Source organism: Lucilia cuprina, chromosome 6 (genome assembly GCF_022045245.1).
Source record: "Lucilia cuprina isolate Lc7/37 chromosome 6, ASM2204524v1, whole genome shotgun sequence".
NCBI lineage: Eukaryota > Metazoa > Arthropoda > Insecta > Diptera > Calliphoridae > Lucilia > Lucilia cuprina.
In genome coordinates this window covers 58,681,700-58,708,961 of record NC_060954.1, presented here as the reverse complement: position 1 = coordinate 58,708,961, position 27,262 = coordinate 58,681,700, and the positions used below count along the sequence as shown (strand labels likewise).

Genomic DNA, 27,262 nt, shown 5'->3' with positions numbered 1-27,262 from the left:
TAACATTCATATCAGTTATTTCCTCATATTCATTTTCCTTTCTACGACAAACATATTACGAAATATTATTAATTATAGATTATACAGTGCTTATGCCAAATTTCAATTTTGTCTATTAAATAACGTTTTTAATATTTTACGTGTATTTCATGAACTTATCCAAAAATTCTCAATTTTTACTAACACGACACCTTATTATTAGATGACAACTCATTGACATTTTGTATTCAATATGGAGGAATTACAAAAAATATACATACATACATGTTGTCGCCTAAAACGCAAACGGCCTTATCTACGCGATTTATTTGTTGTAAATAAACATATTGCTTAATAGGGAAATTTATCAATTGTTATTATAGTTGAAATTGGACAACAATCAACAATAAAATCGAATTTGAATTTTTAATTAGTTAGTGCCGCTTGCGTATCAGGTGACGATATATACCTTAGGGTGATAACTTTTTGCAGTTTTTACGCATATGTATCAAAAAACCATTGCAAGGCGCTGTAGAGCGTGAAAAAATGTAAAGGAATATGAAATTATTTTTTTCGTGATCGTGAAATATGTTCCCGCACTAAACACGATAGTATTTCCTAAACGAGAAAAATATGTATGTATTTTTGACAACAGTTTTGTTACAAGTTTAATCTAACAGCAAGTTAAGCCTAGTTTAACTGATGAGTAAGAAACCCGCCCTTAGACTGGCAAACTTAAGCAAACTAATTGTGCATTTAATAAATCCGTTCACTATTGTTCAATTTTGAATATATGAACTTAAATATACACATTTTAAATATATTTTGTTAAAAATTAAAAAAAAAGAAAAAACTTTTTAATGTTTATAAATATTGTAAATGAACAAAATTTGAACTGGGGTTTAATGAGACAAAGCGAATAAACTTGTCCACTTGCTCAAATGGCAAACTTAAGCGTTTAAATGAAACCCCTTATTATATTAAAGAGAAAATTCGCAAAAATATTGCATTTTTTAGATAATAGTTTCCAATTAAAGTTTTAATTTTAAAACTTCCTTGGGCTCGGGAATTTTTTTCACCAAACTGACTTTAAAAATAGTTTTGATTATCTGGACATTATAGGCTATGAGACCGTGCTGTGGTATTTTGCCTCTCAAAAAAAGTTATACCCTAATGTACATATTATTATTTTCCAAAAAATGTGTTTATTTTATTAGCTATTTGGTAATATTAATAAGCGAAACACAATACTAGATGTCAATATTTGAAACTTAAATATTACAATGACATTTATTCATTAGGGTTCTATAGTTGAAACGAAAAGTCTACTTTTCGACTTTTTGCATTTTATGAAAAGTCGACTTTTCGACTTTTTGCATTTTATGAAAAGTCGACTTTTCGACTTTTTGCATTTTATGAAAAGTCGACTTTTCGACTTTTTGCATTTAGTTAAAAGTCGATTTTTCGACTTTTTTCATTTAATTAAAAGTCGATTTTTCGACTTTTTCCGACTTTTTTCGACTTTTTCCGACTTTTCGACTTTTTCCAACTTTACGACTTTCCGACTTTTATTTACAAGGTCGACTTTTCGACTTTTTTCATATACGATAGTCGAGTTATTGACTTTTTTGGAACAAAATAGTCGACTTCGACTTTTCGACTTTTTTAGACAAAAATACGATTGTTCGATTATTCGAAAGTCGATTTATAAAACCCTACTTAAAATCTTTTGAATTTAACTTCTTCAAATAATCGACACAAATTACACATTAACGTTTTAACCTGTATTATCGACAATAGTAAATAATTTGCTAATGACACTGTATTACCAATTTTTATAAAAAAAAATCTGGCAGTTTGTTTTCTATTTATTTCACTTTGTTGTGTTATTTTCTATTGTCTCTCATTTTATGACATTCTTTTCATATTAGTTTTTTTTATCGATTGTGGTGATTACCACACTCGACAAAAACAGATAATTGTTATTTTTCGTTTTTAGATCCTTTGTAGTGAAAAAATTTAAATGATATGTTTTAAAAACCTGTAATTGGTTATAGAAATAGTGGTCGCGGAGTGGAGGTGTATAAGATTAACTAACAACCAAAGAATAAACGACAATGGCAATGCTTACCCGTTTAACTAGTAGTGGAGCAACCACTGCTGCTGTTGCAGCTCCTGGTTCACCAAAAGCATTGCAACGTTTTCAAAACTGTGTAGCTTTTTTATGGCCTGCTTTGCAGTCCAGCGGCCGGTCTACTAATGTTCAACGAAAGTCTACACAAATCGATGCCATCGATAGTTTTACCAATGAATTGGTGGAGCGTAAAAGCAAAAAGTGGGAAGAGTTGAGAGAAAGTTTAATGAAAAAGAAGGAGGTTGGTGGTGAATCAACTCTAACCGCAAGTCCACAACAAACGCAAACAAAAACATCGGTAGCAAACAGTACCAACAGCTTTACTCAAAGTTTGGGTTTAATGTCAAAGGCCGTTATTAATGATCTACATGCTATACGTTCGCCCGAACTAGGTCTTGATATACGTTCCTTATCACAAGCTCAACTTGACAATTTGCTCATGTCCACTTTGGAAATTAAAAACAAAGTTGATTTTCTATATTTGGTGCGTCAATGTATTCGTTGGCAACAATTGCCCTCCAACGAAGTGTTAATATCGTGTCTCAAGTATCTTTCGAGTTTGTCACGTATCCAGCAAATCGAATCATTTGCTGAGATTTGCAAAAAACAAAGCCATCCATTATCTAAAATTTACGCTGATTTGGCACCATTCAAAGCTATGGCTATGTGGCGCAGTGGTGGTGCTGAAATTGCTCTGATGACTCTGCATCGTGGCTACGAGTCCGGGGCTGTTACCGAAGATGGTAAACGTATGATGAGAGCTGCTTTTCGCACCATAGCCGAAGAAACTTTGGCACAAAAAAGTGAAGCAGTTTTAGTGTCGTTAATGGAAGTGGCTAGATCTATATACAATACTAACAAGGATATTTTCGTTGTTGCCTGTGTGTGGAAGCAATGTTTTGTAAGTGATTGGTTTTGTGATCAAAAGTCGGCAGCAGATTTGTTCGAACATTATGAAGAATTACAGCAGTTGGTGGCAAAGAGGTAAATTATTGTGAATTCCAGAACACAAAATGAACTTAATTTAATTTAACAAATCAAATTTTCTTTTTAGATCCAGTTCCTTGTGCGCATCTTTTCTTAGCCGTAATAATGTCGATGCGGTCCATCGTCTTATCGAAGTATTTTTACAATATAAACAACGTGAAGCTTGCTCCAACTGTCTGAGTTTATTATTCAACTATCAATGTAATTAATTAACAATGCTTTTCTACGATAATTTTTAATATATATTTTTTCTTTCGTTTACAGATAATCGCAAAGATCTGCGAGCATGTGCTGAAATAATCAAGTCATGCAGTGAATTGGAAATGCCATTAAATGAAGTACAAAATGAACAGTTCCTCAGTTTGTTTCTCAATCAAAATGACGACAACAAAGATTTTGGCAATGGCCCAGTTGTGCGTAATAAATCTGCTCAAAAACCACAAAAAGAATTTCAGTATAAATTTTAAGGATTCATTATGGATGTTTAAATTATTTTTAACAACTTTTTACGGCACCATTAATAAGTTTTCTTTATAATTAGTGTATTTTCATTAATAATCCTTAAGTTTTGTTTAAAAAATCAAATGATTTACGATCATTTCTTAAAATTTGATCTAGTCGTTATGAAGTAAATCATATCCCTCCAATGGATAAAACTTAGTACTGAAAAACAATCAATCAATCATTTAATTAATACGTGTAAGCACAAAATTTATTGTAAACTGTTACGTTGTGTTCTAATAGTTAGAATGAATTATTTTTACTGACGTTGAAGCAATGTTTTATTATTAAATCCCGTAAAATTATTAAATAAAAAAATGCAAGTTTATTTAAATTATATAGTTTTAATCGAAAATAATATTTTATGCGTTACTATGTGAAAATTTAAAACTTGTTCCTCTCTAAAGATCAACTTCATCAGCTTGGCCTTCTTCGTCCTCTAGCTGAGAGGTATCTGCCTGATCTTTTTGCTGCCGTTTCGTTTGTTCATTTGTATCGTCCTGCTGTAATGATTCGTCCAGTATTTCATAACCTGAGCATGTTTCACAGCGACTTATTAGATGACGCATGCAGTAGGGCTGCAAACATTGTTGGCAACGTGTTTTTGTCTTGGAACCATTGCGGCTTTTGCAACCTCTGCAACGTCTACGAGTATCATTTTCGCGTGATTGCAATACTATGCCATCGGGCACTAAAGCCTTTTCTTTCGATATTGATCCTAGTTTTGCTGCTTCAGTAGCTTTTTTGGAGGCACCATTTAGTAAAGCCTCTACATTTTCCCCTAATATCTCGGCAATTTGCAATTTAAGTGGCAGTGGAAGTTTTATATTCAAATGAATGCGCTGTTTAAGTTGATGTTGCGTTAGGTAGAGTCCCAGTTGACGTTGAAAATCACGTTGTTCTATGCCAGCATCGCCATTCTCCGACAGACGATATAAAGTCCAGGAATTATATGCTGCCACATCTAGCATGAAAAACAGATATTCCAAACTCCAACGTTGGTTTTTATTTACACCTCCATTATGTGTACCAAAGACACGCATGCATTGATAAGCATTTTGATTAGTAGGTCCTATTGTCTGGTACAGTTTAGCTGAATCGATACGTGTAGACAGTCCATTAGTTACTAAACAACCCGAGGGAATGACTGTATCACTTAAACCCGCTACCAAAGTACAGTCATCTTTGGCATACCACACCTGAGGCACTTGAGCAGCATTATACAATTCAACGGGAATCTCCTTAGCTTCAGCGGAAAGTGCTCCCACCACCTGTAGTTGATTTTGTTTAAGTTTTTGCATTAAAGACATATTTGTAAAACGATCATTTATACAAAGACAGCGTCGTGTGCCCTTTATGTCACTAACTAATTGATATACTTCCTCATCCAGTGGTTGCACTTCATTTGCTACTAAAGCATTGCAAATATACATAGTTTTAGCATCACACATGGTAATCAAGCGCAAACCTATTAATCCCAATTGCTGAGGTAAAACATGATTAAAGGGATTTTCTTCCAATTGTGACAAGTCTAATATATGCTCATCGATCGTACAGAAACCGCTAGGAGCATAATAAGATCTACAATTTATAACCAACTTTTCCCAAAAGTTGGCAATTTCATCTAAGGCTGTGGGTGCAGCAGCCAAAGACTGCTGATCAGCACAACGTATACATTGAGATAAAAACTCGAAGCGTTTAAAGGACATGGTGGCTCGAAATATAGCATTACCCAGTTCCAAAGTCCAAAGCTCTTCAACGGGTCCGGGTTGTATGGAATTACGCAAAACGCCACACAAATAGTTTAAACCCAACCAGGCGCGTAATTCTGTTAAATCTGTCAATCTTTTCTGATGGGGCTCTTTCTTCTTGGTGGCCTTAATAACCTCATTCGTGCTTTTAACAATTATATTCAGCATAGAGACATCTATCAATAAATGCCAAGCTTCCAAAGGATTTGTAACACTTTTGGCCGGACCCTTACCTGCAGCCATAAATTCTGGCAAATCATCAGCTATGGGTGGTGCCAAAGGCACTTTACTCCATACTTGACCATTGGGCGCTCTTAATTCCGCTTCCAATTTTGCTTTTTTACTACGTCCCACTTTAACCTCCAACTGCGGCGTTTCTTGTTCATCGTACAAATAAGGTTTTAGAAAATCATTCTCTATACATTGCCAAGGAAATTCTTTCAATTCAATTTCTTTTTCATCCTCTTCCTCCTGTAGAGGATCTTCGATACGTTCTTCATAGCTGACATTGGCATCACTAATATTTCCACCAAAACCTCCCATTACCTCCATAAAAGTCTCACCAGCTAGCCGATGGTCTGATGAGGTGCCAGCATCATCATCATCTTCGCTATCTTGTTGTGTCTTTATATTGGCCAATATAGAATCATCGATGGTAAAACTCATTATAGATTATTTCTTTATATGTTTATAAAATGCTGGTGGTACTTTTTTGTTACGTTTTATGTTTGTATGTAGATAGTAGGGTTAAAATATCGATAAACAAAATCGTAACAGTTGTTTTAAACGGGTTAATGTTGTTGAATGTAAACAATGGCCGGTGCTGCTAAATGAGACATTTTTTAATAAATTAAGAGGTTTTTAAATGAGCGTTTAAACGCACCAGTTTTATACCCTACACCACTATAGTGGGGAGGGTGTTATAAATTTGTGCTGATGTTTGTAACATACAAAAATATTGGTCCAATACCCACCTTAAAGTATACCGATCGATTCAGAATCATTTTTTGAGTCGATTAAGACATGTCCGTCCGTCTGTCCGGCTGGCTGGCTGTCCATGTAAACCTTGTGCGCAAGGTACAGGCCGCAATTTTCAAGATAATTTGATGAAATTTGGACCAAGCATGTTTTTTGGCACAGGGACGAAGCCTATTGAAAATGGTTGAAATCAGTCCATTATTTCACCTAGCCCCCATACAACCGTACCTCCCAATTTGAACTTTTTATGCCATAATTACGTCAAATATTCTGCTATCTCTTTAAAAATTAGCACAAATAAGTTTTATATAAGTATAAATGACGCTGCAGATTTTCGCAAGGATCGGCCTATATTTGACCCTAGCCCCCATACAAACCCCCCTTCAAAAAATGACTTAAACGTCTAAAATTGACTTGTAACCATTTGTATCGCAATGAAACTCAACAAAACTAACTGTTATTTAGAAATATATCCTTTTCCCAAATTAACCGAGGATCGGCCCATATTTGACCTATATAAAGCCTCATTTAGAAATTTTAGTTTTTTATCAATAAATTGCTTAAATATTTTGGAATTATTGGTAATATTCAACATAAAACTTTCTTTATAAAAAATAAAAATTTTATAAAAAGTAAAAATTTTAAAAATATACTCATGGTGTAGGGTATTATATGGTCGGCCATGCCCGACTATACTTTCCAACTTGTTAAGCATAAGAAAATTTAACTGATTTCTATATCTAACAAATTACAAATATGCTTCAGGGGTATTTTAGGACAATAAATTAAGAAAGTTGTCATGTTATATGTGTAGTTATCATTATTGATAAAAGATATCCATTTGAGAAAAGTACTTTTGTTGTTTATTTTAAATTTTCTTATTATTTGTGGTAAACTGGCGAAATTCAACATCTGGACAGCGAGCTTTTGGCTAAAGCAAAGACTTTTTTCTCTATGGAGTATCCAATACCGGGTTGGTACTTTTTTGGCAGGTCAAATTTTGAGGGGTTACCGTTTTATATACACAAATTTTTTATATTTAAATCCCGCAACTAGTATATAAAAAAACAAAATTCTACTGGATCAGAATAAATGAGAAAATTTAGTACATTATGATTCTGGAAAATTTCCTTAAATAGCATTCTGACAATTTTGATATACTCTTCATATTCATCAAGAAATCACCAAACCTTGACCCCTTTTAAATTATTTTGTAAAGATTTTTTACTCAGCAGCCTCAAAATAAATTGTCTAACATTTGATTTTTATTAATTCTAATATTTATTTTCAATATTTGTAATAGAAAAAAGTACAATTTTAAAGATAACAAACTGCATTGTTAAAGAAAAATGTTAAACTAAACATATTTTAATAGAAATTAATATATTTCAAATATAAACTAAAATAAAAATTCAATAATTTGTACGAGTGTTTTAAAGAAATAAAATCAAAGTGAATGAAATGTTATTATTACTACATTTACATTAAACGAATAATGTAGAATCAATGTATAGAAAAGGTGTTTTCTTCTTTTTAAGAAATTATGTGATGAAAATATTAAAATGGTTCAAAAGAAATCTTACAACTAATATTAATAATAATATGATTATATATGAAAGAAAAAAATTATAAAGAAAAATACGAAAAAATGTTAATCTACCCAGTAGATTTACCATTTCAAAAGAAAAAAAAAAAACTCATTTATAAACCACAATTCCAACCCAGGGTAGGATCATTTAATTGAGCCTGTATCTTTAAAATAAGACTATAAATACGTAAAGATGGTCCCAACTTGATGGGGAGTTTTTTAACAACATCGCTGCGTTTCAGCAAAAGCAAAGAGCGGCCATCAATTTCTTCGTCCTTAAAGACATGAGCTTCATTGGGAAAGTGTTTGAAAAAATATTCATACACCTGATCGACCGACCATTCCTTCACATCGGGAATATCATCGAAATTTTCATTGGGCGTATAACAAAGCACCGTAGAATCTGTTTTTAAAGGCATATTTAGTGAAGTGGTTTCCACACTTATGGTATCGGGAGATTGAGTCGTAACCTTGGCACGTTTTTCAGGTGGAGGGCTCGACTCAACTGCTTCAGCTACTTCTTTTGAATCATTCAATCTTTTTTGCGATGAAGGAGAAGTAGCACTTTGTTTTGCATCGTTATTGGCTGATTCGGCCGCAGGAGTTTTCTCATTTTCAGCGTTGGCCGATTTAACAGGAGTAGTTTGCACCATTGGTTCTCCACCCCCGATAATTTCACGTATTTTCTTAACCGGTAGAGTGGTGCCATTAGTAATGTGATTGTAGACCTGACACTTGTTACACTTCCAATTGCGCTGATTATCTGTTTTTATAATCTTGGAGGGGAAGCAAACCAAATGAAAAGATTTTGTACATTTCGAGCAAGTGATCATTTCCTCTTCGGGATTAGTGAATTTATCATTACATATTCTGCAGTTAGAGCAAAGATCACACTTGTAGTTACGTTGAATGCTTTCAAAATCTTCAAAATCAACCTTTAAACACTGTTTATGTATTTTACGCTGACACTCCTGACAAGTTATTAGGGGATTTTTATTGGCAAATACAGGACGCTTCGATTCCTTTTTCTTGCAAACAGTGCAAGCATCTTTTGCTTTAGCTTCAATATAGTCTGCTACCGGCGATATAGTAGAGGCCTTTGTATAACTGGCACGTCTTTCCAGTGAAGAGTTCGTATTATGATGCAAAGCTCCTGCGGCCATCGCATTCAGTGAACGTTGAGCGCGTGGTAAATAGTTGTCTGAGGGATCAAATACTGCTTTGGGTTTCTTAATACGACCTGTCGTACGTACTAAGGGTTCATTATTTGAACTTTGAGATTGTGCCCCAGTATTGTGATTATTGCTTACTTCTTCACTCATGTTGTTGGGTGATAAACGCATACGTGCAACTTTTTTCATTTTGTCTTCTGAGTAAAAAAATCAGTTCCTTCTGAAAAAAAGACAAAAATACTAATTTGTGTCAATTAGCGCGTAAGTTAGATATAAATTTGCTTGGACAAAAGTGAGGAAGAGAATTTACTTACCTTGTGTTTATTTAAAAATAAATTTTGTTTTATTAGTATTAAAGCTTCTTATTGCTTTACGGCAGCGTAATAGTTAAGGTTTATATTTACTTTGTTTTAGTTAATTGAAACAGATTTTGTGGCAAAACCTTTATTTTTATAAATAACTTAATTTGTGACAACTAAACCATTTTTGTTAGGTGTTACCATATCAAAGCCTGTTTGTTTAAACATCAGGTAGCATTAACAGCAGAGTTGATAAAATAAACAATATTGCCACATAGGTAAAATATAATTTTAGGTTGCCTTTCGTAGTAAAATATGCAAAGATGTAAAATTAGATTGACGCATATTGTTTAAAATTTCTTTGTATATATATTTTTTTAATACATAACATTTTGGTAAAAACAGAACGATGACCCAACTATATTATAAGAAAGTGGTTTAAAAGTCATCATTAACCCTATTATTTGCACACAAATATTTGAAAATATAAAAACAATTTATATGTAAAATGAAATGGAGTGAGGGGAAGGGATTTACATAATAACCCCGTAAGTCGGAAAATGTCGAGCAAAGTTCGGAAAATGTTGGCATAAACAAAAAGTCGAGTTTTATATATAAATTGTAAAAAGTCTAAATGACGACTTTTTGTTTTAATTTTAATTTGTTTAAAAAAATCGAATATTTTGACCCCTCTAATAAAACATTAAAAATTAAGTTTTTAATATATTATAAAGTCCAATAGACTATTTTCAAATAAATGCAAACCTAAAGTAGACTTTTGATTAAACTATAAAGACCTAACTATTATAACATATTTATGTCATAGTTACCTCTTGTCTAGATTAGATAAATTTTATGTTATGCTAAACGTCAAATTGTTATCATGATAAAAAAAAGATGGCGTTTAAAAGCGTTATAAAATCGTTATGACAAAGTTGTGAAAACAATTGTTTAAACAACTTTGTCTTGATAACAAACATCATTTTTGTGCAATTAAAATTAATGTTTTAAAAAGAGTTTTAGTAAAATTAGGATTTATTTAAAATAATTGTATTCCATTTTACCTTCTTTTATAAAATTTAGCATAGTTTCAGTAAAATAATCTGTAAGTTGTCGTTATTTTTTAATACAGTGAGAAATACACATTTGTATAATCTAGACATGGTGTCACAATTTTCTGCACTTTAAAAATGCAACCTTGTTATAAAAAGTTGCAAATAGAGTTGCCAAATTATTCAAGCTCTTTATTCGAAAATATATTCGAGTATTTATACGATTGCAGTAAGTAATTCGCTGCTCAAATCATAATTTATTTTTTCTTTATTCGAACTTCTTATAATCAAAATCGATAATTATATATAATCGCTATTTTTACAATACATGTTCGAATAATCTGAAATCTGTTGTTTCGTAAACACATTTCAATATTAATTCGTAAGTAAATTAAAGTTCAAAATTTCTTTATCAAATCAAGTTTTCGAGATATCATGCCCTTAAACTCGAAAAACATATTGAACATATAGTAATAACGTCTCAATTATGGCCAAAGAAGACGTTTTCAAAACAAAATGTGATAGAGAAATTCTCGATCAAATTGGTATTCACTATGTAATGTGTACTTTGTTCAGTTTTTTTTTAATTTCAATATCCCTTTTTCATTACTAATATTTAATGTTTAAGGGCCAGTCTTTAGGTGAAGGATTAGAAATTAAACTTAATCCTACAAAGTTGTTTTTGAATACTTAATCAGCTGATTTTGTTCGCTACTTTAAGCGATTGTCAAACCGCTCTAAGTTGACATTTAAATCCTGTTTTATTCAAAATTTTCATAAAACTATTTTCGGCCTATAATCCGTTAAAATTAAGAGTTTTTAGAATCAATTCTAAATAACTTCAGAAAATATTACAAGTACGTAATACAAACACATTGTGAGTAATATGATTTGAAATGCCATTAGGGAATAATAGTTGAAAACCACCACCTGGCAGACAAATTTTAAGCATGCGAATCAAGAGACATTGCTGTTGTTGTTATTGGCAAAAGTCAATGACCTTTAAACAAAAATTAACCTTGATATAACTTTCCTCTCACTCGCTCTCTCTCTTTCTGTTTCTGTCTAGCAAGTACACATATTCCCACTTGTTAATATAAAACCCTATTATTTTAGACCCATCGTCTTCAATTCTTCCTCTGTTTTAATTGATAAACAAATTAAGATTTTCTTAAGTATATTTTTTTGTTTCATTCGTTTTTAGGCATCTTTAAGTGGATGATTACAAGATTTTTTTTTTGTTCATTATGTTTAAAGTTCTTTGATTTCATTTCATTTTTTTTATAAGATACAGTAGTAATATTTTTATATTCAGATTTATAAAATATCAAAGCATTTTTGTTTTTCTTATTTAAGCTGCCACAATTTGTTAAGTAAAAAAATTAATTATATGAAGGTGTAAAAGCGGAATTGAATGTTTAAAGAAAAAAATTGTAAAAAAACAAAATGTGAGAAGAATTTTGTAAAAAAGAACAAAAAATAAGTAAAAAAGAAAAAAATTGAGTTTTAAAATTGTTTAAATTTTTCTTTTTTTTTTTATTAAAGTATAAAATTTTTATTGGCAAAAATTTTGTTTAATTAAAGTTTTTTTCATCTTTATTTGTAGGTTTTCTTTTTTTGGAGTATGTGTGTTTAACACGCTTCTCCTTCTTCACTACTTTTTGTTATATTCTTGAAGGTCTATTTAATTTTCAATTATTACACACCTAGTTGGTTGACGTTGTTTGTTTTGCATTTAAATATTGAGAATTTTAGTTTTTAGTTTTTGTTTTATCTTCTTTTTATTAAAATAAATTCGAAGTAAATTTTTGTTTTTTTTAGGATATAAGTATAAAAAATAATAAGTTGGAATAATTAGACAACAACGACGACTTTTATTATTATAATAATAGTTGTTTGGTTGGTGCTGAAGTGTTTTGAAAAAAAACTATAAAGATGAAGACAACTCCTTTATATTACATATGATAAACATATTATATTATAAAGTTATTATTATAAAAACAGACTATTTGTAAAATATACTTCAAATTGTATGTTTTGTTATTATTATTTTTGTTTGTTTACATTTAAATGCAAAAGAAATTTGCAGCAACTAGAGTTTGTTTGTTTTTTTGTTTATTATTTTAACAAGTCCTTTTTTTCTATTACTTCAATCTTCAAATTTGAATAATGTTGTTTGTTATTTTGTTATAGCTGTTGTTGTATTATATAGATGGTAAAAACACAACATATTTTTTTTTATTATTTTTAATTTTTTTTTATTATTGGTAAAAAAAGAACTCTTCTTAAGACACACTAAAACCACTCTACTTGTCAAGAGCAGTATTAGTCTTAGTAGCAATAACGCACTCTTCGCCGCAAGACTTGAGGACTGTACACTGTAAGGAGAATGAAAGAAAAATAAAAAATAAAATTAATTAATATTTATTAAAATTTAGTTTTATTAAGGGCTTATTTGAAGGCAACTTACCAAAAGTTCTTTGCCGTTATCGAAATCGTTTCTCAAAGAAATACCCAAATCACCTTCTGGCAATTTAAGATCTTCTCTGATGTCACCGTTATCAGACATCAAGGTCAAGTAACCGTCATCACTGATGTCGGTCAATTGGTAATCTTCTCTCTTTACATGGGGTACATCCATGTTGTGAGTAGATGGACAGATATCTTCATATCTGTAAAGGAAAAAAAGTGTAAAATAAATGTTTATTAAATATCGAATCTGTTTCAAAATATTTAGTTTAGATATAGTACTAATTTTAAAAAGTGGACATTTGTAGAACTGAAAATACTAAAATACTTGTTTTTTTCTGTTGACTAGTTAGTACATTACTTATTTCTTAGTCTGCGGACGACACGTTTGACCTGCTATGAACAAGTCTAGACTTGCCTAATCTCTTTCCTACACTATGGACATCTCCTTTGTCTAGCCAATGGACAATCGACTTGTCTACGTACTATATTGCTGTTCTATGGACTAATCTATTGTATAGCTTTTAGTTTAAACATTTTTTTCTTATTTATAATATTAAAGATTAATGTCCTAAACGTAAACATGCAATTGATATTCTTTTCAAAATAGATAACCTCAATTTTAATGAGATCAAAATCTTATTAAACAAATACAAATATTTTTAAATTCTTCCTAAACATACGATGGTCTATATATATAGTCCTCTAATATAAATTAACAAAAACAACAATCAATGTTATATACATACATATATGTACCTATAAAACAAACAAAAAGGAATGACTCATATCTTTAAACTTGACCAAGTTTAAAATATGGATTTATTACTATTATTAAATTGTATAGTGTGTCAACTTACTTCTTATTTGAGAAAATATCAATGCCAACCATGTGAACTTTAGCGTGACCGTGCTTGCCAGTTTTGGAAGTTGACATTTCAACAATCTTACAGGGTCTACCCTTGAGCATAACAAAACCGTTTTTACGCAATGCGGAACATTGCATAGGATAAGTTTGTGAAGCACCAGAATCTCCGGTTTCGAAATGATGATCTTCAATTTCAGCCATTTTTTATAAAGTACTTTTATTAAAGTTCAAGTTAAGACCCTGGTAATAAGGAATATATCTGTAAATAAAAAACAAACAAAAAAACAAAATTAATAAAAAAAAAACAAATAAAATACAAATAAATTATTAGTTAAACAAAAAATGTAAATATTGACAAAAATGCCACGCCTCATTTAACACTTTCTCGATATTTTAATACTGGAGTATTATAAATTCTTTTCAACTTTCTTATTCACTATTCTCGAAACATTTTCGGTTTTTTTCTTAATCAACCAACACAAATACAATCAAATGTTAAAATAATGAAAAAATATTTTTTGCACACACGCTTTTTTTCCAATAAGTATAGAAGTGCAAAAATTTAATGTACCACCAGAACACACACCACCAACACTACCTATAACAACAATACAGATACAGACTTCTGCTTGAAACAGACTGAAAACAAAAAAAAAAAAAAAAAACTCAACACAGACGGACTGACCCGACCGACAACGTCATAACCTCTTTATAGTAAAATTAAAAAAAGAATACGATTTTTAACAATTAAACGTTTGTTTAAACCTGTAGTAATAAAGCTAAATATTTGTAAATCATTTAAAAAAACTTATTTCATGCCAACACTTTTAATATCGAACTTCGCAAATTATTATCTTAATTTTGCCAACAACAAAAATTTGTTTTAATTACAATTTCTCTGTTTCACACGATTTTTTTTTAAAGAACTCACACCTCGCTAGTTTTAATTCTATGCAAAAAAAAATTTAAAAAGATTTATACAAAAATGTTAATATTCACATTCGCACTGAATACAACTGAATCATACATGTTTGCGAAAAAAAAAAATATACAAAAAAAATTCTGTCTCCTCATTGCGGCTCGTCGTCGGCTGCTCAAGAAAAATGCTTTTCTTTTTTTCTTCCGTACACGCATTTTTTTATTGTTGCACTTTTATAAATTTTCACTATTTAACACATTGATTTTGTGGCATTTGTTGTACATTTTCATTTTTTGCATTTTCACCTTTAATTTTCCGGTATTTTTTGCTAATTTTTTCAACAAATTTATTTAAAATACTCACATGTGATTTTAAGGTTGTCGTAACCAAAAAAGAGGCGAAACAAAAAGACCCTGCTACAAAAAAAATATATCCGTTTAAACATGAACAATGAAAGTTCAAGCATTTGCTCAAGCACTTGTTTGTTGGCTACAAAGACAGTGTTGTATTTTGTAGTTGTTCGCAGAGTTGCCATTTTTATAAAGAGTTGGCAACAAATTGGGGACAGTATGTTTGTGCTGAGGAATATTGCAAAAATAACTGTTTTTCAAGGAATGTACATACGGATAATCACTCCATTTAACTGATTCCGAGTAAAATTCTCGTTTAAAAGGAATCCTCTAAATGTTTCTTTTAAAATCAACGAATCTAGTCAAAGTAAAGCGAATTCCTTTTATAATTTTATAATTAATTTCTGCGCTTTTTAATACAATTTTAACTTAAGTGCTTTGGACATTTTAAGCTCTTTTAAATTTAAAATATGTTTATTTTTCTGAATTTTATAAAAGATTTTCAGTTATTCATCCACCTTTTGTCTATCATTAATATAAATAAATGTTCAGATTGAGGACAATTGGTTTTTAAATATACTTATTGTTTGATATTTCCAAATCCTTTGTAAACAATTTTAAAGAAATGAGTTACAACTAACTTTGTAAAAAGAGCTGAAAGTATGTGCGGAATTAAAAAAACTTCTCACCAAGGTGAAATATATAATAATATAAATTTATAAAATTCAACTTCAAAAATATTTTTTATAAAATTTGTTTTCAAATACATATGAAATATATTTTAAATTATGTAGCTATATATTAATGAAATAAGAAATTAAGTAAAAGACAAATATAATTAAAACGTACATTCTATATACAGATTTTCACTATTCAATGAATTTTTTTAAATAATAAATGTATATATTTTCATATATACTTTTTTTGAAAAACAATATAAAAACTTTGACAGAAATGTAAATTCTTAAGCATTAATTTATTCAAAAGCTAATGCTTCCGTCGATGTTGAAGGTGTATTAACATATAAAGATTGTAGGAATTTTTTTAATATATTGTCATCTAATATGCCTTCATCAGCTGCAAATATGGCTTCTAAAATGATCCTTTGTACAACTTTTTTTTGTTTTCCATTTATTTTTTGCAACTTGGCATGCATATATTTAAACAAATGCACTTCTTCATCTTCTGAAGACTGTAAAAGATCATTTTCAAGTGGTTCCTTTTCATTTTTCTTTGATGTTTTTGTAAATGTCTGCAAAAAAGAATTTAATATAAAATTTATTTAATTATTCGTTCCCACTTACTACATCATAATCAAAGGGTGATATCGCAATATTGTCATCCTCTTTGTTGTCCAAGAATTTAAGTTTTTCGTAAAAAAGCCATTTTGGTTTATAAATATCAGCTTGCGAAGATCCACTTCTCATACTGTCCTTCACCTTTCGATTTTCTCGTCGGTATGAGGAACGAAATACATTCAGTTTCTTCAATACTAAATCTCTTGTTGCCTCTGGCATAAGTTCTTTCATTTTTTGTAATAAAATGTTATAAGCTGATTCCTTTAATTGTTCGTTTTTATTGTCATCACTTTTAAAATTCCATAATTCGGGATGAGCCTGGTATATGTCCAGAAACTCCATCCAAAATGTTTTATTATTTTCCATTATTGTTATAAAGTGAAATGTGAAAGGTGCACATTTAAAATACAATAACTTTTGGCAATTTTTGAGCGTTGCAAATTTGAATGACAATTCTTAGAGTTGTTGTATTTTTTTAAAGTTACCACTATTTTTTTTTAATTAATGAACCCAATTGGGTTCCAGTGTTGCCATAACAAAAATTTTTTCCAACCAAAACTCGAATGAAAATAATAGGGTTCTATAAATCGACTTTCGAATAATCGAACAATCGACTTTTTGTCGAAAAAAGTTCCAAAAGAGTCGATAACTCGACTATCGTTTATGAAAAAAGTCGAAAAGTCGACTTTGTAAATAAAAGTCGAAAAAGTCGGAAAGTCGAAAAAAGTCAAAAAGTTGGAAAAAGTCGAAAAGTCGGAAAAAGTCGAAAAGTCGGAAAAAGTCGAAGAAAGTCGAAAACTCGGAAAAAGTCGAAAAATCGACTATTTATAAAATATTAAAAGTCAAAAAATCGACTTTTAATTGAATGAAAAAAGTCGAAAAGTCAAAAAATCGACTTTTAACTAAATGCAAAAAGTCGAAAAGTCGACTTTTCGTAAAATGCAAAATGTCGACATTTCATAAAATGCAAAAAGTCAAAAAGTCGACTTTTCATAAAATGCAAAAAGTCAAAAAGTCGACTTTTCGTTTCAACCATAGAACCCTAGAAAATAACCAAATTTAAAAAAATGTAACCAAAATAATTTTCATTTATTTCATGTTTACATTTGGATATAAACTATAAAAGTTATAAATTAAATTTCTGAAATGGGGCTAACATGTATCATCATCAATTTTGGTAGGAAGATTTTTTTGATCCACAATATTTGTTTATGCTGAATTTTGTCGAGTTCATAACTCGAATAAGGCTCTAGTTGTATAATTTTCAGACATTAATGACTAATTTGCAATGTATATCATTCTGTTTTCTATTTCATATTCTATTTTTTATGTTATGAAAAACTAAAACGGGGGTACTTCGGAATTTTCTTTGATATCTAAAAGTACAATAGTGCGCAATTTTCCATGTCTGGTATATGTCAACATTTTGACAAATGGTTTGACAAAACGAAGAAGCATCACAAAAGTGTATAAATTTAAATGACGATTAAACTTGTTGTACATCAAACTTCTACAACAAACACAGGCAATAGTTTTTGTAATACATCTAAATATCTGTCAAAGCTTGCCTGTTGTGTTTTTATAAGCAAACTTGCTGTCAAAAATTACCTGTTGTTTTTGTAATTTTTATGTTGAAAAAATAATCAGCTGGTCCCATAAGACCAGTATATTAATATACTTGATCCAGCAAATATATTTTATTTGTAGCGTACGTTTCCAAGGCAAAAGATGTTTTTAATGAGAGTCAAAAACTTTCAGTGATTTAAGCGGCCAACGCGCACTAAATATACGTTTCCAATTTATAATTACCAGTTACGTGAAAATAAAATAAAAGATACTTCGATAAACAACAAGAAAATAAAACCATTGAAGGTTGTGTGTCATTGTCAGATTTGTTTATCCACAAAAGCAGAAGAAAAAATATAGAAAAGTTGGAAATTGTAAAATGGTTTTCATATCGATTATTGACACAGTCTGGATTTCTTCTGGTTTATTTGTTGTGTTTTTAATACTCTTGTCGGCCATCAACAAGTCAATTGGTGTACGTCGCTTTTATGTGCAACTATTATTAAGGATATTCGAGGTAAATAACAAACAACAAAGTGATAGTGTGAGATGTTTCTTCTGTCTAAACGAACAAAAGTAACAAGTCATTGTGTGCAGTCAGTTAGTTAATCGTTGTGATTTGTTAATTTCACTTTAATATTGATATCTTTTGATTATTTGTATTTTTTTTTTGGAAAGTATGGACGTGTCAGCATAGAAACAGCCCACAAGGAACGTCAGGGTTCTGCGAGAAGGGAAGTATTGGAAGAATTAAAACAGAAGCAGCTTTATTTAGCAACACATGGAGAGGGCGATGGTGATGATGATGCTAAGCAACATAAATGTGATAAATCTAGTCCAACTAGTAAAATACAACAACTACAAGAAGAGGTAGATGACGATGATGATGAAAACAAATCAGACAATGTCATATCTGCCAATGGCAACACCTTAATTAACAGGGATAATGTACTGCTGCCCACCCCAAATGATACTAACTACAATAAGGATAAACTAAAAGAAAATATAAAAGATGTAAGTGTTATTACCCTTTTTTTAGATTATTTTAAAGTTATATGAACAAATTTTATTTAGATGTATACATACATACATATGTATGTATGTGTGGGTGGTATTTGTTCGTTTTGATAACATTAGTATGGGGCGATAGGTATGTGCATTATGAGAGAGATCAAAAGATCATTTAATATACATAAATATTAAAATAATTTTAGAACTATGACTTCCCTATTTTAAGTTACTATGGGTGCGTTGTGTGTAATTGGTAATAACCTTTGTTGGGTTAAAAAAAAGCATAGTTTTTGATGATTATAACTACTCAATAGGTGTTATTGAATTCCATGTTTGGCTGCTTTACCATAATTTACCATACAGCAGGAATGAAAACTTAAAATTATGAAAGAATAATTATTACAAATATTAGATTCCAAAGGTAGTTTCTTTGAAACTTTTCAATTGCCAAAAAGTTACGTCAGATATTTATATTTTTTTAACATTTAGCCATTTGATAAGAAATTTTATTATTTTTATCGATAACAAAACTACAAAATCATTAATTCGGATACCTGTATTAGGAACTCAAATTCAAAATCTCTTATTTTTTTAAATAATTTTTAAAATAAGATCTTTTTAAATTTTAACCATAACCATGAGAAATTGTCATTTGTTTAATTTTCTTTGTTTTTATGGAGTTAGAAACAAAAAATAATTAATTAGAAAACTAATTTATTTGTTGAGAATTTTATTCGATTATCTTTGATATACTAGTGTATATTATGTATACATTTGTTTGTATGTTTGTTTTTAAAAAAATCATACGAACAATTATAATGGATTTTTTTTTTGCTAACAATATGAGTGCAAAAGACCTAGCTAAAAAAATTTGCCACACTTAATTGCTGTTTTTTTTTTTCTCTGGGAAAACTTGTTATTGCATATATGCAGATCTTTATTCAATTAGACTTTATTTTGTATCAAATCATCAACTATATCATTAATGTACTTTCTATGTACACCAATGACAATTTTCATATCATTTGAATTTATGCACAATGATTTTTTAAAAGAGTATTTAAAAGCGGATAAGTTTTAAATATTTCTTGATGTTACACGCATCAGCACCAGCGCATAGTTGTTGTTGTAGCAGCTCGATTGTGGCCGATAGTTCTTTCCTGGCGAAAAACTTTCGGTTGATACAGTTGTCGCTGGGTTGACAATCTTTGGCCGAGTATGACTCGGGTCGTTCCGGAGCGAAGATTCAATTGTCGTGGGATTTTGCTAAATTTTTACCCCCTTATTCACAAACTAAATTTGTATTCTATAAAACGTTTATTTTTAGATTTAAGCTCAGTTAACTTTGTTAGTATTGCCAACTTTTCACTCAAAAACATAAACAATGAACAGCGGTTTTTTGCAAACAATGTTAAAAAAAAACATTTAAAATAATAAATAAAACGAAACAAATCAGAAAACTGCAATTAACTTAAAATATTAAGTTTTTGTTCTTCCGAAATCATTGTTTAAATGTTTTTGTTAATTGTGTTTTCTCACTTATAACTTGAGTTTAATTGGCCAATTACACTCAGTTAAACTAAGATAATAAGTAACTTTACTGATAACTGAAAAACACAAAACATATATAAAACCCGGTTTAACCAAAGAATGAAGATTATCTTAATCAGAAAAACTTGCCCTTAGTCCGATATAATTCTTCATTTATAACTGCCAAATCTTCCTATTTCTAATATCCTAAAAATTTAAATAAATTATTAATGAAACTGAAATAAACTTCTGAAATACTAATAAAAATCATATTTAACTTTTATTCTTTACAAAAACGTACCTTAATATAAAGTTCAAAGAAAAATAATAATAAAAGGTTTTAATCGAAACGCCCTATTGTACATAAGTTTGTATTTAAAATAAATGTTATTTATTTTAATGTATGGATGTATGTATGTACATTTGTTTGGATTTACATTGAATAATATTGACCTTTGATTTACTAATTTCAGTATACACATGTATGTATTTAAAACTTGAATTATCTGTGTAAAATTTACACTCAGTTAACATACATGTGTACGTAACTACATACACTGATGTATACCTAAGATAAACAAGTAGTCTGTTTGTACTTTTTGTTTAATATTTAAACTATATCTTTCAAAAACTATTTGCCCAAATTTATTTTTTTTATTAAAATATATTTATAAAAAGCGAAAAATATTCACAACATCAGATTTATAACATTTAGCAAAAAACTACACATAACTAAACTTTTTTAAAATGCATGAGTAATTTTATTTTTTTTAATAATATTTGTTGTACGATTATTATTAGTATTTGCCAACTATTGACAAATGGTTTCATTTAGTGCAATTTATATGTATTCACATGCTAACGTTCTTCATTTTTATTGTTTTAATATCAAAACAATGATAACAAACATACAAGAAATTACTAATATTATTATTGTTGTATTAGTATTATTAAATACATAATTATTTTGGTTGACCATTGATCGGTATTAGAAATAAAACGTTATGACCAACAAACATGTAGAAAAAAACGATCTACCAAAGATCGCTTAAATACTCGTATAAAATTGTTAACAAATTTTAAACTTTTGGCTATTTTCAATGTGTGTGTGTGTTTTTATCAATTTATGATAGCGCATTTAATTTGATATTTTCTTTGTAAAAACAACAAAATGTTCTCACAAATAAAAATACTTTTGTTTTTATTATGTATTTAACTTATAAAAATAAACGTTTTCTTTGATGTATTTACTACCTACCAACAACCAACTTTTGAATATTTTATGATAAACATTTTTTTATATTCAACTGTGGCTAATTTGTGTATTTTTAAAATTTGTTAAATTAAATTAATTTTGCATACAATTTTGTAAAAACTAATAGGAGAATGCATTTATATATCAATTTTGACTTGATGGAGTCTTTATTAAGGCGGTAGTTTTTATGGATAGACCAAAATTATTCCTACTAGTGGTGGCAACTCCAGTTATTATAAGCAGAACCTAATTTTTTCAAGCTTTTTGCACCGAATTTTGAACATAAATTCGAATTTGAAATTCAACATAACTTAGGACGGGTTTTTCAGAAAAAGATAAATAATCTACATTCTTTGTTTAAACCGAGTTTAATATATATTTTGTGTGTTTTCAATAAACATTTTACAAAAGTATTGTTTGCAAAAAACAGCTGTTCATTGTTTATGTTTTTGAGTGAAAAGTTGGTAATACTAACAAAGTTAACTGAGCTCTAAAACTGAAAACACAATCATCGGTTAAAGTCCGCCTAAATTTGTTACGAGTTTAATCTAACAGCAAGTTAAGCCTAGTTTAACTAATGAGTAAGAAACCCGCCCTAAAACAATGATTTCGGGAAAACAAAAATTTAATATTTTAAGTAAATTGCAATTTTCTAATTTTTTTGTTTAATATATTATTGTTTTAAATATTTATTTAATATTTTTCCAAAATTTTTTATTTTACAAAAGTATTATTTGCAAAAGACAGCTGTTCATTGTTTATGTTTCTGAGTGAAAAGTTGGCAATACTAACAAAGTTAACTGAACATAAATCTAAAACTGAAAAACACAATCATTGGTTAAACCCTGCCTAAATTTGTTTCGAGTTTAATCTAACAGCAAGTTAAACATAGTTTAACTGAGTAGTAAGAAACCAGCCCTTAAAAACTTATTTTCTAGAATTACTTTCAAAATATTTAATATTGGTGATTTGTTCCTCGTTTCTGTGTTTGTTTTTTTCAAATCGAGAAAAAAATTGAAATATAATTAAGATTATATTTTGAAAAAAAATGTTTTCAAAAAATATTCTCTAAAAACTCAAAAATATGCTTTAAATACGCTACAAAGGTCAAATCATGCTAAATTATGCGTTCATGCAAAAATATGCTTTAAAGAATCGATGCCAAAATTCTTAAATTGGTCTGAAAGGTGTAAATATATTATCCATGAGTCCATATGAGACAGCACAAAAAACATGCATTTGCTGCATATTTTAATTTCCTTGATGATTATAAATTTACAGACAATTTTTCTCGATGTAAAAAATACAGAAACGGGGTACTGAATTCAGGAGGCGTGTCTGAATTATCTAACATTTGAGATCTGGTTGTTTTCAACATTAGACTTAGGGCGGGTATTTGAGTTGGCAATCAAATGAACAGATTAGTTAATCTAAAAATAAATTGATTCTGATGTTAAACCCTTTGATATTTTTGAGTACGAGATTAAGCTGTTTACACTTTTGCATTTCTTGCCATTATGGCGGGTTTCTTAATCTTTAGTTAAACTATGCTTAACTTGCTTTTAGATTAAACTCGGAACAAATTTAGGCGGACTTTCACCGATGATTTTGTTTTTCAGTTTTATATTTAAGCTCAGTTTACTTTGTTAGTATTGCCAACTTTTCACTCAAAAACATAAACAATGAACAGCTGTTTTTTGCAAACAATACTTTTGTAAAATTGAAAATTTTGGAAAAATATTAAAAACCATTTAAAATAATAATAAATAAAACAAAACAAATCAGAAAATTGCAATTTACTTAAAATATTAAGTTTTTGTTCTTCCGAAATCATTGTTTTATTGTTTTTGTTAATTGTGTTTTCTCACTTATAACTTGAGTTTAATTGGCCAATTACACTCAGTTAAACTAAGGTAATATGTAACTTTCTTGATAACTGGAAAACACGAAACATATATTAAACCAGGTTTAACCAAAGGTGAAAATTACAAACGGAAAAGATTGTATTTTCGCGGAAGTCTTAATAAATATTACTTTCTAATAACCTCTTACCTCCTGTACTGTTTTTATTTCTCATAATTAATTGTTATAAAATTGTTTTTTCTTTAATTATATTCGATAAAAGAAACAGATTAGATAAATCGTATTTATAACCCAAACACTTGAAAAAAGGGTACAAATTCTCTTTTAAAATTTTATCTTTTGTTAATTAACAATAACTTTCAACTTTATTAGTCAAGAAAACACATATAAATCATTAAAAAACAAATAAATTAAATTAATTTTCTTTACAGGAAAATATCAGTTTTCATTTTGAAGGATGTCTGGACTATATTAAGGCTGGTGTAGAGGCTATTATCGAAGATGAAGTAACATCACGTTTTGAGGCTGAACAATTAAAAAGTTGGAATCTATTGACACGCACAAATCGTCAATATGAGTTTATCAATTGGAAAATAACACTCATCTGGGTGGTTGGTTTCATAGTGCGTTATACAATATTAATGCCCCTGCGTGTATTAGTATGTTTTATAGGTGTAAGTATAATAAATACATGATAATTTTAAAAGTAATTTACAACAAACATTACGACAGCAACAAATTTGAAAAAAAGAGATACAATTTGGTTTTTTTAAGGAATTATTATAAATTCCTGTAACTTTTATGAAAATCTTTAATATGACTTCTTTTTCATAGGTGGCATTTGCTGTTACTTCCAATAGTTTAGTGGCCTTGATACCGTTTAAAATATTGCGCCACTTTTTTGCTGATATTGCTTTTAAAGTAACCTTTCGTTTAATAGTCTGCTGTTTGTCGGCAGTTATAAATTTCCATAATATTCAATATAAACCAAAAGCTACTGGCTTTTGTGTGGCAAATCATACATCACCTCTAGATGTGGCAATTTTATCAACAGATTGTACCTTCTCTTTGGTGAGAATCCTATGGTTAACTTAACTAGTTTAAAACCAACATATTGCTTGCTTAAAATCTATGTTGATTCATCCAAATGGCCAATAGCTCACCTTCAAGAAAGCTTTCTAAACTAAACGTTAACTTTGTTAAACTGGATTTAAAATTATTAATATATTCTATGGGGTTATTATAATTAAAAATGCTGTCTTGTTTGTTCCAAAATCTCGAATGTGTGTTTATGTATTTTGTTTTGTGTGTAACATATGTCCATCATCTTATGTGCCTCATTTATTTTTGTTGTGTTGTTTTCATGTCTTTGCCCTCCTGCCTCGCCTCTTCATACTGTTATTATATTAGGTAGTATGGCTTACTGTTTGTACAGCTGTTGTTGGCTACATGCCTGATGGAGAACGTAAACGTCATGTGGTCAATAATATCCTAAGGCATTGTTTCTCAGTGCTGTCTAGTGCCATTTCGGCTGTTATCAATTATCATAATGAAGAAAATCGTCCCACTACGGGTATTTGTGTGGCCAATCACACCAGTCCAATTGATGTACTGGTGCTGATGTGTGACACCACATATTCGTTGGTAAGTATGAATGGAATGCATGCATGCGTGCGGGTTTTTTTGTTTTAATTGTTCCATTAATTGGCATTAGTTTAGTGTTCCGCAAAATGGTTTAAGAATGTTTGCAAATATACGATTCATTATTTGATGTTTCTATGAAAGTTTAGGTTAAAAATATGTTTACATGTTAACATTAAGTTACTAACATGGTTTGTCGAGATGAGAAAAACAATATCCATCATAGAATCCAATCATTGTTTTTGGTTTTAAAAACATATCTTTTTGGTTCTTTCTCGATAATGAATTATATTCAAGATCGGACACAAAACTAATAAAACTCCCATAATATGGTATTGGTTTTTCATCTTGGAAAAACAGTTACACTTACCCGAAGTTAATATGTAACCATATTGTCCTCATTGTCCCTTATTTCTATAAAAATGGTTTCTATTCCTTTATTTTTATTTCCCTCAACTATTTTAAAGATAAACTATTGAAATAGTTCTTGTATTCCTTAATTAATCTTAACTGAAAATTTCAATCTTAAAATTCATTTTGCATCAAATTTAAAATTTTTTCAATAAAGGAAATAATTCCATTTTCGATAGGAATAGAATTCTGTGACATGGAGTTAGAATTAAAACACTTTCTTGGAAACATCAAAATCTTTTTAAACTCGTATTATATGTAATTAATTTTCCTTATCTAACTATACAAAATAAATAGATTGGTCAACGTCATGGTGGTTTCTTAGGTATTTTACAAAGAGCCTTGGCCAGAGCCTCACCACACATTTGGTTCGAAAGAGGTGAAGCCAAAGACAGACATGCTGTGGCAGAACGTCTTAAACAGCACGTATCAGATCCCAACAACCCGCCAATACTTATCTTCCCCGAGGGAACCTGTATCAATAACACTTCCGTAATGCAGTTCAAAAAAGGCAGTTTTGAAGTAGGTGGCGTCATCTATCCAGTTGCTATAAAGTAAGTTAAACACTGTCATTAAATTCATGTAATATAAAGTACTAAACACTATAATTAATCTTTGTAGGTATGATCCCCGTTTCGGTGATGCCTTCTGGAATAGTTCCAAGTATTCTATGCTTCAATATCTTTACATGATGATGACTTCGTGGGCCATTGTCTGTGATGTTTGGTATTTACCGCCCATGTATCGACAACAAGGTGAATCTGCCATCGATTTTGCGAATCGTGTTAAAAGTGTAATTGCCAAACAGGGTGGCCTGGTCGATTTGGTCTGGGACGGTCAACTGAAACGTATGAAACCTAAAAAAGAATGGAAAGAAATGCAACAAGTCGAATTTATAAAACGTCTTAAAGGAGACTAAATAGTTTAGCATTTTTTTGTTTGTTGTAGGCCTCACAATTCCATGGTAAATTTTACCAAACTAAAATCCTGTTAAAAAAAACAACCAACACATAATACAACCATTAATAACAATTTGTAATTTATTTTAACGTATATATAAATAATTTTTTGGAGTAAACGTTTATTTAAGTGAAACCAAATAAAGAGAAATGAATTTTTGAATAAAAAAACAAAAATGTGATTATAAATTCAATGAAAAAGAAAATGTTTAAAAGAATAATATGATTATTCTGTAATGTCGTTTAAATAGGAATTCGTTCAAAATTTTCATTGGTTGTCTGCCATTTCCATCACTTTCAAGCATAAAGTGATACCAAGTTTTAGGAACAAACTTGGCACACCTTTTTCATTATTTAGTTTTTAGTTCGACACACAAACATGTATATTCTTTACGGGGCAGTTTTTGTTAAGATACCCCGACACCACGTACATACATATAAAATACGAATTTTGGTAATACTCTGTAAAATCGTTGAGATGCAAAAATGAAAATTATATTTTTTGTAAAAAATGGCATTGTTGTCTTTTATTTAAGTATTGGAAAGAAATATCCGTTGTAATTAATTTCGATGATTGAAACAAAAAGTCGACTTTCGACGTTTTGCAATAAATAAAAAGTGGAATGTTTGGCTTACTTTCCAAAAAATGTATTTTCTTTTCATATCATAGACTTCGAATAG

At 29.6% G+C, this 27,262-nt stretch overlaps 6 protein-coding genes across 10 annotated transcripts; 2 read left to right on the top strand and 4 right to left on the bottom strand.

The window, feature by feature from the left end:
* Positions 1–1,913: 1,913 nt before the first annotated feature.
* Positions 1,914–3,935, top strand: LOC111677843. The gene is made up of 3 exons (XM_023439041.2): positions 1,914–3,097; positions 3,168–3,301; positions 3,365–3,935. Exons 1-3 carry the CDS (start codon positions 2,097–2,099, stop codon positions 3,565–3,567), a joined length of 1,338 nt encoding a protein of 445 aa, XP_023294809.2. The 5' UTR covers positions 1,914–2,096; the 3' UTR covers positions 3,568–3,935.
* Positions 3,786–6,146, bottom strand: LOC111677842. The gene has a single exon (XM_023439040.2). It carries the CDS (start codon positions 6,016–6,018, stop codon positions 4,003–4,005), a length of 2,016 nt encoding a protein of 671 aa, XP_023294808.2. The 5' UTR covers positions 6,019–6,146; the 3' UTR covers positions 3,786–4,002.
* A 1,884-nt stretch (positions 6,147–8,030) lies between these two features.
* On the bottom strand, positions 8,031–11,465 carry LOC111677853. Of its 2 annotated transcripts, none has more exons than XM_046954237.1 (2): positions 9,405–11,465; positions 8,031–9,330 (listed from the first exon to the last, which is right to left on the bottom strand). In XM_046954237.1, the coding sequence occupies exon 2, from the start codon at positions 9,277–9,279 to the stop codon at positions 8,032–8,034; it is 1,248 nt and encodes a 415-aa protein (XP_046810193.1). In that variant the 5' UTR covers positions 9,280–9,330; positions 9,405–11,465; the 3' UTR covers position 8,031. The 2 variants fall into 2 exon arrangements, with proteins under 2 accessions (XP_046810193.1, XP_023294822.2); XM_023439054.2 differs by having other exon boundaries at positions 8,031–9,310.
* A 1,069-nt stretch (positions 11,466–12,534) lies between these two features.
* Positions 12,535–15,196, bottom strand: LOC111677848 (eukaryotic translation initiation factor 5A). The gene is made up of 4 exons (XM_023439048.2): positions 15,061–15,196; positions 13,771–14,037; positions 12,912–13,113; positions 12,535–12,819 (listed from the first exon to the last, which is right to left on the bottom strand). The coding sequence occupies exons 2-4, from the start codon at positions 13,977–13,979 to the stop codon at positions 12,748–12,750; spliced, it is 483 nt and encodes a 160-aa protein (XP_023294816.1). The 5' UTR covers positions 13,980–14,037; positions 15,061–15,196; the 3' UTR covers positions 12,535–12,747.
* Positions 15,197–15,919: 723 nt separating this feature from the next.
* Positions 15,920–16,820, bottom strand: LOC124420885. 2 transcript variants are annotated; one of them, XM_046955289.1, is made up of 2 exons: positions 16,355–16,820; positions 15,920–16,299 (listed from the first exon to the last, which is right to left on the bottom strand). In XM_046955289.1, the coding sequence occupies exons 1-2, from the start codon at positions 16,709–16,711 to the stop codon at positions 16,024–16,026; spliced, it is 633 nt and encodes a 210-aa protein (XP_046811245.1). In that variant the 5' UTR covers positions 16,712–16,820; the 3' UTR covers positions 15,920–16,023. The 2 variants fall into 2 exon arrangements, with proteins under 2 accessions (XP_046811245.1, XP_046811244.1); XM_046955288.1 differs by having other exon boundaries at positions 15,921–16,299; positions 16,352–16,820.
* Positions 16,821–18,036: 1,216 nt separating this feature from the next.
* Positions 18,037–26,758, top strand: LOC111677847 (glycerol-3-phosphate acyltransferase 4). Of its 3 annotated transcripts, XM_023439047.2 has the most exons (7): positions 18,037–18,428; positions 18,590–18,925; positions 24,002–24,244; positions 24,405–24,641; positions 24,981–25,214; positions 25,920–26,176; positions 26,244–26,758. In XM_023439047.2, the coding sequence occupies exons 1-7, from the start codon at positions 18,291–18,293 to the stop codon at positions 26,539–26,541; spliced, it is 1,743 nt and encodes a 580-aa protein (XP_023294815.1). In that variant the 5' UTR covers positions 18,037–18,290; the 3' UTR covers positions 26,542–26,758. The 3 variants fall into 3 exon arrangements, with proteins under 3 accessions (XP_023294815.1, XP_023294813.1, XP_023294814.1); XM_023439045.2 differs by lacking the exon at positions 24,981–25,214 and having other exon boundaries at positions 18,038–18,428; XM_023439046.2 differs by lacking the exon at positions 24,405–24,641 and having other exon boundaries at positions 18,040–18,428.
* Positions 26,759–27,262: the final 504 nt, after the last annotated feature.